General features: G+C 37.3%; 1 protein-coding gene across 3 annotated transcripts in view; it reads right to left on the minus strand.

Annotated features, from left to right (window-relative positions):
- Positions 1-14,014, minus strand: part of FAM13B (family with sequence similarity 13 member B) — a 50,325-nt gene that overhangs the window by 5,929 nt on the left and 30,382 nt on the right. The window contains exons 12-21 of one of the 3 annotated variants that reach the window (XM_086621359.1): positions 10,472-10,539; positions 9,693-9,747; positions 9,129-9,276; positions 6,076-6,141; positions 4,812-5,022; positions 3,517-3,646; positions 2,948-3,029; positions 2,441-2,670; positions 1,996-2,079; positions 718-813 (exon numbers count right to left, since the gene is read on the minus strand). In XM_086621359.1, the coding sequence (XP_086477485.1) occupies positions 718-813; positions 1,996-2,079; positions 2,441-2,670; positions 2,948-3,029; positions 3,517-3,646; positions 4,812-5,022; positions 6,076-6,141; positions 9,129-9,276; positions 9,693-9,747; positions 10,472-10,539 (1,170 nt within the window). The remainder of the gene's footprint in view (positions 1-717; positions 814-1,995; positions 2,080-2,440; positions 2,671-2,947; positions 3,030-3,516; positions 3,647-4,811; positions 5,023-6,075; positions 6,142-9,128; positions 9,277-9,692; positions 9,748-10,471; positions 10,540-14,014) is intronic. The other 2 variants (XM_086621360.1, XM_086621361.1) reach the window with 2 other exon arrangements.

Consider the following 14,014-nt stretch of genomic DNA (forward strand, 5'->3'; position numbering starts at 1 on the left):
TTCTTGCAAGTCTGGGTCAGCATGCAAGGTTTTGATTATAGCTCATGAAGAACAAAGCCAGCTGGCTGTCATCCTCCCCGTTTTACAGGTACCATAAACAACGCTACATCAATCTCCTTGCACAGTATGAAAACTTTTCTTCCTCATCTCTTACAAGACCACAGAGAGAGGAAAGAAAAGAATAGAAAGCTCTGTAAGTCAGAAGGAAATGAAGTGAAAACACAATGAAAAAGCACAGATGTTGTACAGATGGTGCAGACATTGATAACATGTCTCACACTGGGGAAGCATGAAGGAATGAAATGGTTCTTACGGACATCCTATCACTCATGCCTCTGGTGACAGTAACCTGCAGTGCAGAAGGGAGGCAAGCTTCACTGCAACTGGTGTTACTATTCTTGGGAGGACTGGAGTACAATCTGTACCGCAGATCCCTGCCTAGCGCAGTGACTTGGGAACATCTGAGCCAAGGCAAGTCGGAACAGCTTATTTACTTCCATCGAGAACCATTTACCTCCTAAAAGCCATCAAGGACACAGACAGCTTTGAACTGCTTTGCTCTCAGCAGTAAATCAAACGCCTCAAGTACGATGACAACAACATCTTGTAACTTGCACAAGAAAGGTGTATTTTATGGAACAGTACTACTAGCTCTTCTAAAGGCAGCCTAGCAATTCAGAAGTGGAAAAGAATAGAAACAGCGTTTGTTTTACTCACAAGAATAGGAGTAATGCTTGCTCTAGTTAACATTTGTTTTACAAGTCTGTATCTGTCATAAAGTGGCTTCACAATATGTCTTTCTTCTCTAGTAACCTAAAGGCAGAGAAACCACAGAATTAATTATACCAGTCACTCAATAATATATAAGCAAACACAAAGCGGTATGCTTCTCGTGCCAGGCCACATACATTCCAATTAGGAACTCAAAATTAGTTTGAATTGTGTGTATGAAATGGCATTTATGCAGACAAAGGAGAGTAAGTGGGTGCTTTTTCCTCCTCTCTTTTCTCATTTTAACTCCCTCCATTTTTCAGGAAGGAGTTTTGAAGACTTCCTATAAGTTAGGAGTGCTTCAGTAGAAGCAAACCCTTTAAAGACCTATGGAAAAGAAGAAAAAAAAGGGACCAAGAACTGGAGGAGAAGATTGTGTGCCTAGCAATGATGATGATTCTACAGAAACGACAGGGGAAAGAAGAAAAAAAATGAAACTATAGAGAGATTTTATCTGATACGTGATTTACTCTCAATTCTGGGTCACTGTGTACACTAACATAATGAATCTAAAGGCTACCCCGAACAGTTACTGGCATTTTCTCCCTAAGGGGACTGTAGAATCAGTGCCAGTATCTCCAAGATCATTATTCTTCCTTGGATTTTAGGCCGAGAGGTTTGATGAGATTTATACTGCAGTGCTGATTATAAAGCTAGTGTGCCAAGTCCAGAAGGCTGATAGACTAGTAACTGGAAAGATCTTGTGACTGGACTAGTGATGCTGATCACTGTCCAAGATAAAAACCCAGAATTTTAGGCACTAATTGCTAGTCGCTTACTCTAACTTCCATATCTCCAATTATATAAGATACATGCCACATACTTGCAAAACAGAAAAAAGTGTCTTTTCATTTCTATTTTTGTGAAATCCAGAACAACATTTCAGGTCTCTTCCCAAGAAATTCAATAGCATCATTTATTTTTCAGATTTCTCTTTGTTTCACAGACAAATAAGGCACCAAACAACACCAATCACTTTGCAAACTCCAATAATCTACTGCTCTGTGGAAAAAGGGCCTATTAATACATAATTTTTTTTTTTTTAGAAGTCAACATAATAACTTCCTCTGACGGCAACATGGAAACCAATGGATAGCTTTTGTGTTTTGGAGAAGAAAAAAAAAAATCCTCACACCAGCATTAAGTTCTGGTATTACTACTGCATAAGAGTTACTGTTGTCTACGCTACGTTAATATAGTTTGATGAAGTAAACCGAGTATTACCGGCCGGCCGTGTTGACTTTCATAATACAGGAGGCTTTTCTGGAGAGATGTTTTCTCTTCTACCAAATGGTCCTTTGTCATTTTCTGTCAGAAGATTAATTCACGTTTACTCAAGCACAATTCACGTCAAGAATTTTTCTACATTATCAGCTATACAGATGCCTTAGCCAAACTTACTTGGTTAATACCACACATCCTACCTTCAGCTATTTAAAGCTGTCCAATATTGTCAGCACATACTTGTAAATATTTCAATAAAGAGTGAGCAAGGAAAGTGTGGTTCATCTCAATCACTTCCCCAGAGAGTGAAATACGAGGGCTTGGTAAAGGGCTGCTAGACAGGGGCATCGCTTTGTCAATACAGTGATTATCTGAAGTATCTGGCAGCGCTCTACTTCCCTCTGTTATTCTCTTTGAAACAGCCTATCCATAACTTCATGCTTACTTTTATATCTTCTGGCAAACATCTCTCAACTCGTTTTTCCTTTAATCTTTTCAAAATGAGTTCAAGTGTAGCTTCCTTGGTGGGCTTCTTCTCTTTCTGCACAACCCGCATCTCATCTCCATTTTCTTCATCCTCTTGGTCAAGAGAGGAACCAAAGCTTTTTGGAAGTGTGTTACTTCGTGGACGTGTTTGAGGTATGAATTCTCCATCTGAGCTCCTCTGCTTTGCATCTGAAATAAGAAAAATTACTCAATCCAAAGGTTTAAAAGACGTAACTCTCAGTTCAACTGCAAATAAAGGGACATAACAGTTCGCATAGTGAAAGTTTCTCTTCTAATGAGCTAAAAACAAAGCCACAAGAATAATTTGATTTTAATTTTTGAATAGTTCAGAATCTAGAAATGAAATATTTTTACTGTCCTGTGGAATTTGACTGAATGACTTAGCCGTTTTAGTCATGTAGCTCATTTGCATTTGTAGAAAGCCAGAAACTGTAGCATCCCTTACCTTTTATTTGCTTTCTCAATTTGGTAAGTTCAGTCATCCACTTCAAAACTTTTGGATTGGCTGCAATATCACTATAGGAGGGCTGAAAAGTAACACAAACAAACTACGTTTTATGAAAACACACACACTAAAGCTTGTATATAAATGTTTATTTCAAGATTTGGTAATATTTATGACAGCGAATGTGACTAGTAACCTGGATGCCACTCTTCGTACCAGATCAGATCTCTGCGCCAACGTAACGGACAACACTTGTGAAAACAAATTTGAAACAAGACATCAGCAGTTGAGCTAGAGAGTGGTAAGAGGCTTTTCTCTCTCCATACGTCTCATCTATGTCCCATCAGCCTCAGTGCATAAGGGTCACTGTTTGCCCTTCTTTGACCTCAGGCATTAAAGCACATTTTCTACGACTGTGGCCATTCAGTTCACTTTGGTAGGCAGCAGTGTGTAACAATTTTTAATCACCTGTGATCCCACAGTTAGTTCATGAGTGATGAACTACAAGAAGTAACTTAGCTCTACTGTGCAGTCATTTATCCCAAGTACAAGCAGAAGGGATAATGTACCTTAATGTTCTTCTCTTTTTCAAATTGTTCCTCAAATTGCTTTATTTTTTTCTGTAATTTCTTGACAAGCTGATAAGGTGTCTTGTCTTCCCTTTTGTCATCTTTTGAGCTAAAGGATGCTCTTCGTGTTCTGCATCAAAAACATTTTTAAAACGTCATTTAAATAATGAAATGAGTACAAACAACTTGTATATTTGAGTAACAGATCACTAATTTCAATTTTTTTTCTCCAGTTCATAATTCATTCTTTTCATGTTTTCAGTCACAGCTATTTACTTACTGAATCAAAATGCTTTGAGATCTGCTGCCTTCAAAATGGGACGTGTTATTTTTTTCTCTCTAATTTCAGTAATACCCCGAACAGAAATAGCTCTTTGGTGAAAAACAGCATTTGAAATTCAAGTGTAACAAACTAATGTACTGTTAATTACATTGTCATTAAAGCAGTTCAGAACTTTCTGGTGGCTAAACTACTTATCTAAGTTACTGGATACTCAGCACAGGTTACAGATAGACAGCACAGGTCCCAGGTCATTTACTGTTTTGGAGGGTCGCACTCCTCAGTGCCACACAAATAAATCACAGCTTGTTTAGTTACAACTCTGCTTTCATACGCTGGGTTAAACAGGCTTGAACCTCTAAATCTGCAGCAGAGGACCTGCACTAAGAACCCTACTTCTCCCCTGTACTGCTACCCCACGCCTCTCCCTCTGACAGCTATAACTCTTCTGAACGAAGGCTTTCCCCAGCCCAAGTGAAGAACCTGCCCAGACCATTACTGCACCCTTTAGTTGCAATGGTTTGTAGAATCTGTCTCTCTTTACATGACATACAAAACAAATCCAAAATTATGCAACATGAAAATAGATATTCATGCTACTGAAAAAAAGGACAAAAACTTACATAAAATCATAGACCAGCAGTCCACTAAAGACTGGTAAACAAAGGATACGAATAGTATCTTCAGCCCAGGAAGCACCATTACAGCAGACTGTCATAAGCCCTGACGAAATGCCAGGGAAATCTGTGCAAGCTTGCCCTATTTTTATACTCTTTCCCTCAGCATCTGCCAGTGGCCACTGAGAGACATGAACTCAGATGAACCTCTGGTCTGGCTCACTATGGCAGTTCCCAGGCAGGCAGAAGAGCCAAATGGCCATATAATGCTATATTTGACCTTGGTCTTCAATTAACTCATATCATTAAAACCCATGAGGTTCTTAAACAGCTGTATTTTCATACTGGCAGTAACATCTCCTACCCTGCCACTCAACACATTGCATTAAAATACATACCTAACAAAAGAAAGTGCTTTGGATGAAGAATCTAACGTTTCTGGATCATGTAAGAAACGTTGGCTTTGCCCAAAATCCAAACTACGATGCGACAATATCGGATGACAGTCCTCTTCCAGCGGATGATTAGTCATCCTTCCAGCCTGTGGGGAAAGCTGAGCTTCTCCAGACTCACTGTCCTCCTGCCAAGATTTGAAAGCAGGAAATGGATCTAGAAGATAAAAAAGTGACACAAAATGGTACTTTTCTGTTAACAGAATTATAAACAAGAGTCAAAAGGAAACAAAAACACATAGTCAATGCTTAGTCTTGTATGCTATAAAGGATGTGGTGTCATACACAACGTGAATAAAAACATTGAAATACATCAGAAAGCTACAAATTCTGTCATATAACAACTGAAAGAAAAAGGTACTGAAATGAAGTATGCACACTAGGATCCCTTTTTCAAAGTGTATCTTGGGAATATGCGTTTCTGAACAGTTCAACGGTGTACAAGAGCCTTATTCACTAATCAAATTTATTGTTTGTTGCAAAATTTTGCTGTGGAAATTAATTTTCATACCTTATGCATGTACTTTGAAAGATCATCCTCTTGGTTTGGTAGCAGATAAGCCTGACAATACCTCTTTAACTACAATACCTATTGGCTTAAGTCTTTGTAAGGGAGCGCTGTTGGGTTTTTAAGTTTAAATCCATCTTGACACCACTGAGAAAAAGAGATTTCTTAATTTGTGGAAGGTGATTTCTTTTAGGCAGGGGATTCCAAAACAACCAATTTTTTCAAATCCCTATAAAAAGTTAGTTGCTAACAGCCCTTACAGTTCTCAGATATGGTTTTCTCACTGTCTAACAAAAAGCTGATATGGCCTTCCAAGCACTTAAATTTAAAATCCCACCCCCCTTTTCCTTTCAGAGAGTTGCCTACATTTTCCAGTTCAAATCAGAAATTTGAAAACTGGGTTCAAAGTGTGCAGAACAACAATAAAACCCACAAAGTAATCTTTAAAAAAATAACCCTTGTACCTGCTTTCCATTGTTTACTAAGTACTATTGGGATTTTTCATTTTGTTTTTAAGGTATAATCTTGCCTGTTTACACAGTACAAGACACAAGAAGGGGACCTTTTGGAAAAAAGTAAACAAAAAACCGGCAGATCAGAACATTCCCAAGATATAAGGGACAGCAGGTGAAGGGTTAGTTAGAAAGCAAACCATAAACTATCAAAAGGCAGATAACTGAACGTATGGCGAACCATACTTACCCTCCCCTTCTCTCTGCAGATGCATTGTTTTGAAATCAATGAGGGGAAAAGTGATAGGGCATGGCGCTAATAAAATGAAAAAGAATGGCAAAAATACTAAAGTGAACACACAGCACAGTCAGAACAAACTATACATAACATGTAAAGCAGGAAGATACAGTACCAGGGAAAAACATCCCATCTTTTGGGCCAGGCCCTGAGCACTCTCAGCTTCCAAGTAATTTCAATGGCAGGTAAGGATGCTCAGTCCTTGGCAAATTTGAACTTTTCACTGAAAAGGTTTACAAAGAACTGACACAGGAATAGTAAAGACTTAACTGTAGTTTAGTAAGAGTCTCATGCATCCTCACATTAACAAAAGACAAGTTCTAAATATGTTTTTGCTCACAGCTTGTAAAATAGAGATGGTGGCAATTTCCAAAAAGCAGGACAAATGCAGGAAAAAACCTCAGAAATATAAACAAACTGATCTGCATTTTTGCCTTAAGCCAGCAAGCATTTGATGTCCATTTCCAAGAACTCTGTTGGTTACAAGCCTTTAAGTTTTCTATCACACAGGCTTTAATAACTCAAATCTTGTAACAAGATTTGGACTAGTACAGATTTCTTCACAAACCCCACCTACTTCACTGGAACGCCACAAGGACTTGCAGTGCCTTAGAAGGCTCAGATCCTAATGACCATTCTAAATTGGACTGAAGAATAGCCAAAGTTAAAATACTTTGCAGTGAAATAACACCTCTTGCAAAATATCATGACTTTACTACCAAGAAGCTTATAATATAAATTTATATACAGATGTGCTACTTTCTTTTCAAAGTAAAGGTTAAAAAGCTATTTGGGTAAGTAAAACCAAAGCAACTTTTATGAGCAGATTTAAGGAAATAATGAAAATGGAAGCCACAAACCTTCTGAGAACATATTAAATCAGATTAACACAAACAGATGATGCAACATAGCGTAATGTGCAAGTAAGTAATGTAAATAAAACACCAAGAACATAAGCATGATTTTTTTATTTTTAAAACCTTAAACAAAGTTATTAACTTGGGCAACAAGAATGAAAATCTTGACTCAGTGTCTTCAGATGCCTGCAAATCAACCTCTATATGACACGACATACTCTGAATGTACAGTTTGCTAGGGCTCAAGAAGGCCAACCAGCAAATATTTTACAAATCTAAGCAAGCCAATCACAAGTTGCAAACCTCATCATTTGTAAAAGGAACGATGGATCCATGCAGGCAATTAATTTGGAAAGCAGTCAACACTGGTGACAAATTAACAATGAGTTATCACCATTTGAGCTTCAGGAGAGGCTTTGAGCAACCTGGTGTCGTGAAGGGTGTCCCTGCCCATGGCAGGGGAGTTGGAACTGGATGATATTTGAGGTCCCTTCCAACCCAAACCGTTCTGTGATTCTATGACATGATACAAATACATGCTGCACTGTTAAACTACATACATTCCAGGTATATTTCACTAATTTCAATATTTGTAACACAGCGACCAGAAGTTAAGTGCAGTCTTTCTTGGTTACCAGTGTCTTACTAACATTTGACCATGACACAGGCATCCCAAAGAAGAGCTGTCACTGGAACAGCCTGTTGGAAGTTAAAACCTCGTCTCTGCGTAGTAAATCTGTATGGTATCTACCAAGTCGGAGAGGGACTTTCGACAAGGGCATGGAGTGACAGGACAAGGGGCAATGGCTTTAAACTGAAAGAGGGCAGATTTTGATTAGATATAAGGAAGAAATTTTTCACTCAGAGGGTGGTGAGGCACTGGAACAGGTTGCCCAGAGAAGCTGTAGGTGCCCCATCCCTGGAAGTGTTCAAGGCCAGGCTGGATGAGGCTTTGAGCAACCTGGTGTAGTGGAAGGTGTCCCTGCCCATGGCAGGGGGGTTGGAACTAGGTAATCTTTGAGGTCCCTTCCAACCCAAACCATTCTATGATTCTATGATTCTATAAGTTGCATTGGCAAGTTTTTAAAATTGGAAACAAGTGGACTGTGGTCATTGTACTGTCGGTGACAGTTCACAGTATTTTAGCAAACTGTATCACTTGTGGTTTTTAAGGTGTGTTGATTCAGAATATCAACACTAGGCAGAGGAAACAATATAAGTAACATGTAAAAAGATAAGTACTTTGAAAAGAAGATACTGACAAGAGTGTTTTGCTCTGGTTACAAAGGGGTTATGTTTTTACACAAATAAACAACAGTCTAAACAATTATTACCAGACATTTAAGCAAAAAAGCTCAGTAAAGTCAGAAGCTTAGAGGCTGGCTGAACCTGGAAAGCCATGAAGAATAAGGTTGCAAACATAAGGAATCCTGTCAGAGAAAGTCATGTTTCAAACATTTTGCTTTTCCTAAAATCCAAACAATGGAGGGAGAAGGGGCACAGAAATACTATGCACCTACAGCTTTAATTTTATTTGAAAATTTAGAGCTGTTTCAAGTCGTCCAATGACATGGAAACCAACACCTGACATGTTAGTGTTTTAAACACCCTCCAATGTTTAACAAAACCAACAGATTTTTCAGAATAAATGAAATATAAATTGCTGTGTTGAGTAGTTTAGTGATTTTAAGCCAAATTCAGCTAATACTAGAACTCCAGTAGCTTACATTTAAAAGAGAAAAAAAAAAAAAAACACAAACAAGACACAATGTGAATATTAACTACTTGACATAATCAGAGAAAGTGTTTTTAAGGACTTAGATGAGAGACTCAGGGTCCTGTGAACCATAAGTCACTTTAAAAAACAAACCTAAACAAAAACCTTTAGTTGGAAACTTAGGCTTTTTTGCTTTCTTTAGTTGCTCCTTTGACTGTTTTTTCTTTACGGTTTTTTAAGGTCCTTAATTAAGTTGCAAAGAGTTCGATGGGACCTATGTCATGACTTGATCGATCCTACCACGTGTGTAGGAACATAGTATTCAGATTGAACTAAAGAAAAAATAGTCTAAGTTGTCTGCTTCCACTTTGTCAAATGTTCTATTTACCAGTACTAACTAACTGTACTGCGAGCTAATGGGTGAAAATTACCTTCCCATTTGTCACCATCAGACACATTCTTCAGATCTAGACGTGGTACTTGGACACTCAGAGCTTCCTCAGAAACATTAACGTTGCCATCCCCCGACACTTCTGAATCAGTATTTGCATTAAGATCACAAGTCTTGCTACTTGAATCCTGTATTTAAATAACATAACAGAACAATTTTATTATTCTTTAGCAACTGGAAATCGGGCACTTAATCAGTGCCACTTCCAACACTTCTGGAAATTCTCTAGGGAAAAAAAATATAAAAAAATTTTTCTTTCCTAACTCAAGAAATTATGAACAAGCTTCCCTCCCACCCCCAATAGTAGTCAATTATTTGCATTACAAAACATTCCTTACATGATATGCATAAGTATAAGCTTGCTCTGCTGCCAAAAGTTTCTGTGAAGCGAGATAATAGGATCTCTAACAGAGGTTTCGCAAACCTTGCAGCAGGTCAATGAATAAGATTTAAAAGCTAGATTTATTGTTTTTCTTCATATCTGTATTTCATGTAAGTTCATAAGATGCTGTGTGTCTGTATATAAACAAAAGCATAACCTTACCAGAAACAGCTCTGAAGATATTCTATCATTGCCATCAAGCAATATACTATTTTGCCTAAAAAGAAGACACAGACATAGTTATTTTAAATACAAGTTCTTACTGGACTGTAAATACTAGACATTCCCTTAACCTTTTTTTCTTACATACCCCAGTCCAGTTTTAGCAGATATGCAATGTATCTCCTTAGAGTGAGAATTAAAATTCTAGGCAGGAAAAGTTACATTGCTTCCCCCTCCTTTGTTCTCCACACAGAATTTCAAGCTGAAGCATGTAAACAACAACTTGACTTAAACTAAGCTGGAAATAAAACCAGCTCAGGCCTTTATTCTCAAAATAGGAGTAAATATTTTAAAAGTCAATTGAACTCAAACTGAAATTCAATCAGTGCTGAACTCAAGCTGCAAATGAACTTAAAGTCTTCTGGCTAGTCACTATTACCAGCAGTAATTCTTCTATCAAGAGCAATAAAATGTGCCAAAATATTTTAAAGAAAATAACTTCTCTTTCTCTTGCCCAGAACATAAGGCTGTTCACCAAAAAACCCCATGATATATACCATATAGGCTTGTACTTATTTTCTCTTTGAAGTGTATAAATTTCCACGTCTTTTGTATCATCATAAAAAGGTAACTCCATCTTATCCTCTCTGTTTTCAGAGAAGTTCTATGTTTAGTTTCACCTCCCTTAGGATATACTGTGTTGTCACAAATCACCAGTTTGGCACACTTACTTTTCAAGACTGAAGTTACACATTCTGCCATGAAAGAAAAATACATACCTTTCACTATTGTTTTCTCCATCAACATCTGCACCTTTATCACATGGTTTCAATAATACATCTGCAGTCTGTTGGCAAAAAGTATGTTTAGAAATATTTGAGAATGGCATTCTCAGCTGAAAACATTTCTGTAATCATCACTGACCACTAAAAACATTCCAGAACTAAAAGCACAGCTTTTTATGTGGGGCTGGAAATCATACTTTTTACCCATGCAATATTTTTACATCTAAAGTAAGGCCAGTAACTAGGTGTTTTAATCACTAGAAGACAGACAATGACTTTCTATCTTCAGACAAACCATTTTTTTATTATTTCTTTTAAATACCACCACCACCAGTTCTACTGCAAATTGTCTACCACAGCATGAAGTTTGGGGTGACTGAAATCATGGCAGTAAAAGTATATCCCAGTCTCAAAAATAACTGAGTTGGATGCAGACTTGTGCTCAGCATATTAGAAATGAAACAAGTCTGACAGACTTTCTAAAAGGAGCTACTAATCCCTGTTACTAAATAAAGCAGGAACAGAACTGGAAGGGGATGAAGAAATGCTGGCATTTCTGTGACATCATCTCACAAAACAAGTTCAGATAAATACATGTCACCATTTTGTTCACTAAAAGTTGGCACAGGAAGACTGACTACTTTAAGCATTTACAAATTCCAACACTTGATTGCTTCAAAAAGTGTCTTATTTGAAATTGGAAATATAAAATATGACAGTTTAAAATAACAGATTACATCTTGTTTCAGACTTCAAGAATTTCTCACAAATGATCTTTAAAATGTCTGAATATAAAATAAAGTTACCCGGAGAGTTGAAATACACATAACAGTTGCCAGTTTTACACTGCTGACAGTAGTTATTCGCCCTTATCAGACAAAAATCTATTATTTTGTTTATGTTATTTCAGTCCTCAAGTCAAATTCCAATTTGGGAAAACGATTTTTAATTGCAGTGCATTTGTCATACTCCAGCAGATAATTTCCACCCTGGAGATGAGCTGTGCAAGTCTTGCATAGTCACACTTATTGTAGCTGTGGAAACAGCTGCTTCAGTTTCCATTTCAGCCCCAAAGGAGAGCTCACGTGCACATCTTTCATTTCCTACAACCCTATATGCCCCTCTCAAACTCCTTCCATACAGAAGAATCAGTATATTTCCCTTTAACCTCTCCCCAAAAGATACAACTCTCCAATAACATTTGAAATGGTAGAAGGCAGAAACTAACACTGAAAAAACAAAACTTCATCCCAGAATGCCACCTTACCAATGATACCAACAGACAGAAACGTTATCAAAAAGCAAAAAAGGCCAAGAATGACATCGGGTATGACAACAAAAGTGTATCTATACATGACCGTGCGCTCCCAAGCATCATGTTCCCTTTTATATTCTTAGCATGTAACATTTTTGGAACTTCAAAGTGCACACACTTCATCAGAAGCGTAATTCACATTTCTCGGGTGTTTGAAATCATCGAAACTGTATGAAATGCAACGAAAAGCCACCAATTTGCAATTTTTGTTTCTCCATCTACATTTGTATTTTCTGAGTTTCCATTTCTAAAGCTCAGCACATATTCTAACTAGGAAGTCAGGAGGAAGTGAAGTGTTAGAGTTAACACGAGAAACTTGCTCTCTATTGCTTTTGAAGGCTTTCATTGGAAAAAGACTGAAAACCTAAAACAAATACTACAAATAAAGGAAGGCTTAAAATAGTCAGAAAAAGACTTATGGCAGATATATGGAACTCTACCTTGTACTTTCAACAGAGTTCTTGCAAACATAGTATTCACCTGAATCAGATAAAATATCATCTAATTGCAACACCATGTTTTGTGCATTTTGTACTGCAGGAGAACAATCTAGTAATTTTTTTATGGTAAGATTTGGCATTAATACATCAGGAAAGAACCTGGACAATCAATACATTCTGTGAAATTTTCATTTACAGATGGGATTCTAAAAGAATATGGGAGGTTAGCCAGAAGAATTGATAAATTTGGCTTGTTAGGTAATTCAAGAGAGTAATTTGGGAGCCATGAAAGCAAACAGAAGGCTAGGAGAAGAACACATTACAACACCAAAAGTGCTACAGCAACATTTTGTTTTAATAAAATCATAGATTCCAGACAAGACTCACTGTTTCACTATGCTAAGGCATCCATTTCTATCTTTTCAAGTTCACAGACCCATTAAATTCTTCTAGTTAATTTAAGTCTACTAACAATAGGTTGGCTTATCTAGTTATCTTTCAGGAAACCCTCAGAAAGATTTATGGACTCTTAGGCAAGAAGCTAAAAACCATTGTAGAAAGTTCTCTACACATGCAGAGCAAATCTCTCTACCCACGGAATTCATCATTTAGATTTATGACAACAGAAGTTTTACCGAATAAATAAGGAACTATAGATTTGAATTTTTCATTAGAAGTGCTTATTTGACAGCTGTATGTGTGCTATTTCACACAGAGTGGTAGAAACTATATTCTCTTGCGTATTACTGTTATACTTGATTTCATTTTTGTCAACACCTATTTTATAGCATTGCTTGATTGCATAAAGATAACCTGAATGAGAGGCTGATGTCTGCTTGCTCAGAAAAAAGGCTGGTACAGTTCGGGTCATCATCACAAATTCAGGCCATACATACTACAAACCTTCACATTTGATTCTATGTGAAGATCTAATAATTTGCAGCTCAAAGCAAAACTGAGGCATGTTTGTTGTTGAAATAATTGTTTGCCCTATACAATTACAGTTGCTACAGTACTGTCCTTCCATTCAACCTGTATACAACATTTACTTCTTTCAGTGACATGAAGTTGTTCAATTCAAGCCTAATACATAAAAGCAAAGCCAAAATTAAATCTATAACACTTGATTATCCTCTGGTTTGTTGTTTACATTTTCAGTTGCTTTCTGAACTTCAACAGCAACTTCAAGTATCATTAATGATGTATTTTCTGAGCAAAACAGTTTTTTTAAAAAATACAACCAAGTATTTTATTTTTACAAGCATGTTAGCATCACATCCTAGTATGTGCTCATGCAGCACTCTAGACAGATTTTTCTGCTTTGGAATTCAAACGGTCAATCCTGTTACTTTTAGAGATGACACTATTAAGCACTGAACCTCTTCAGGAGGTCACATGTCTAATTTTCTTTCATTTTTCTTCTGCTGAACACCTCAAGTGTAACAATTTTAAGTGAACACATCAGTATGGAGGGACACGAGCTATCAGCACAGCACAAGTCAAGTATATAAGTGAAGAGGTCCAAGGAGAAGTAACAGAACCTCTTTCAACTAGAAAGGGGATGAAGCCGTGTTGAAAAGAACGGGACATCTATGCCTATCACAGAAGAAATCAGAAACAGTGAGAAAAGGCTGTAATTAACTAATCACTAAACCACATCTTCCTAGCACAAGCATAGTCAAGAGGCTGTAGAGTCTCAAGGTGGCTGCTACTTCTGCTCTTTCTTGGTACATTAAAAGGTGTGACTGACTGTGGACTATGCTACAATCACAGCTCTAGATC

Source organism: Tauraco erythrolophus, chromosome 16 (assembly GCF_009769465.1).
Source record: "Tauraco erythrolophus isolate bTauEry1 chromosome 16, bTauEry1.pri, whole genome shotgun sequence".
Taxonomy (NCBI): Eukaryota; Metazoa; Chordata; class Aves; order Musophagiformes; family Musophagidae; genus Tauraco; species Tauraco erythrolophus.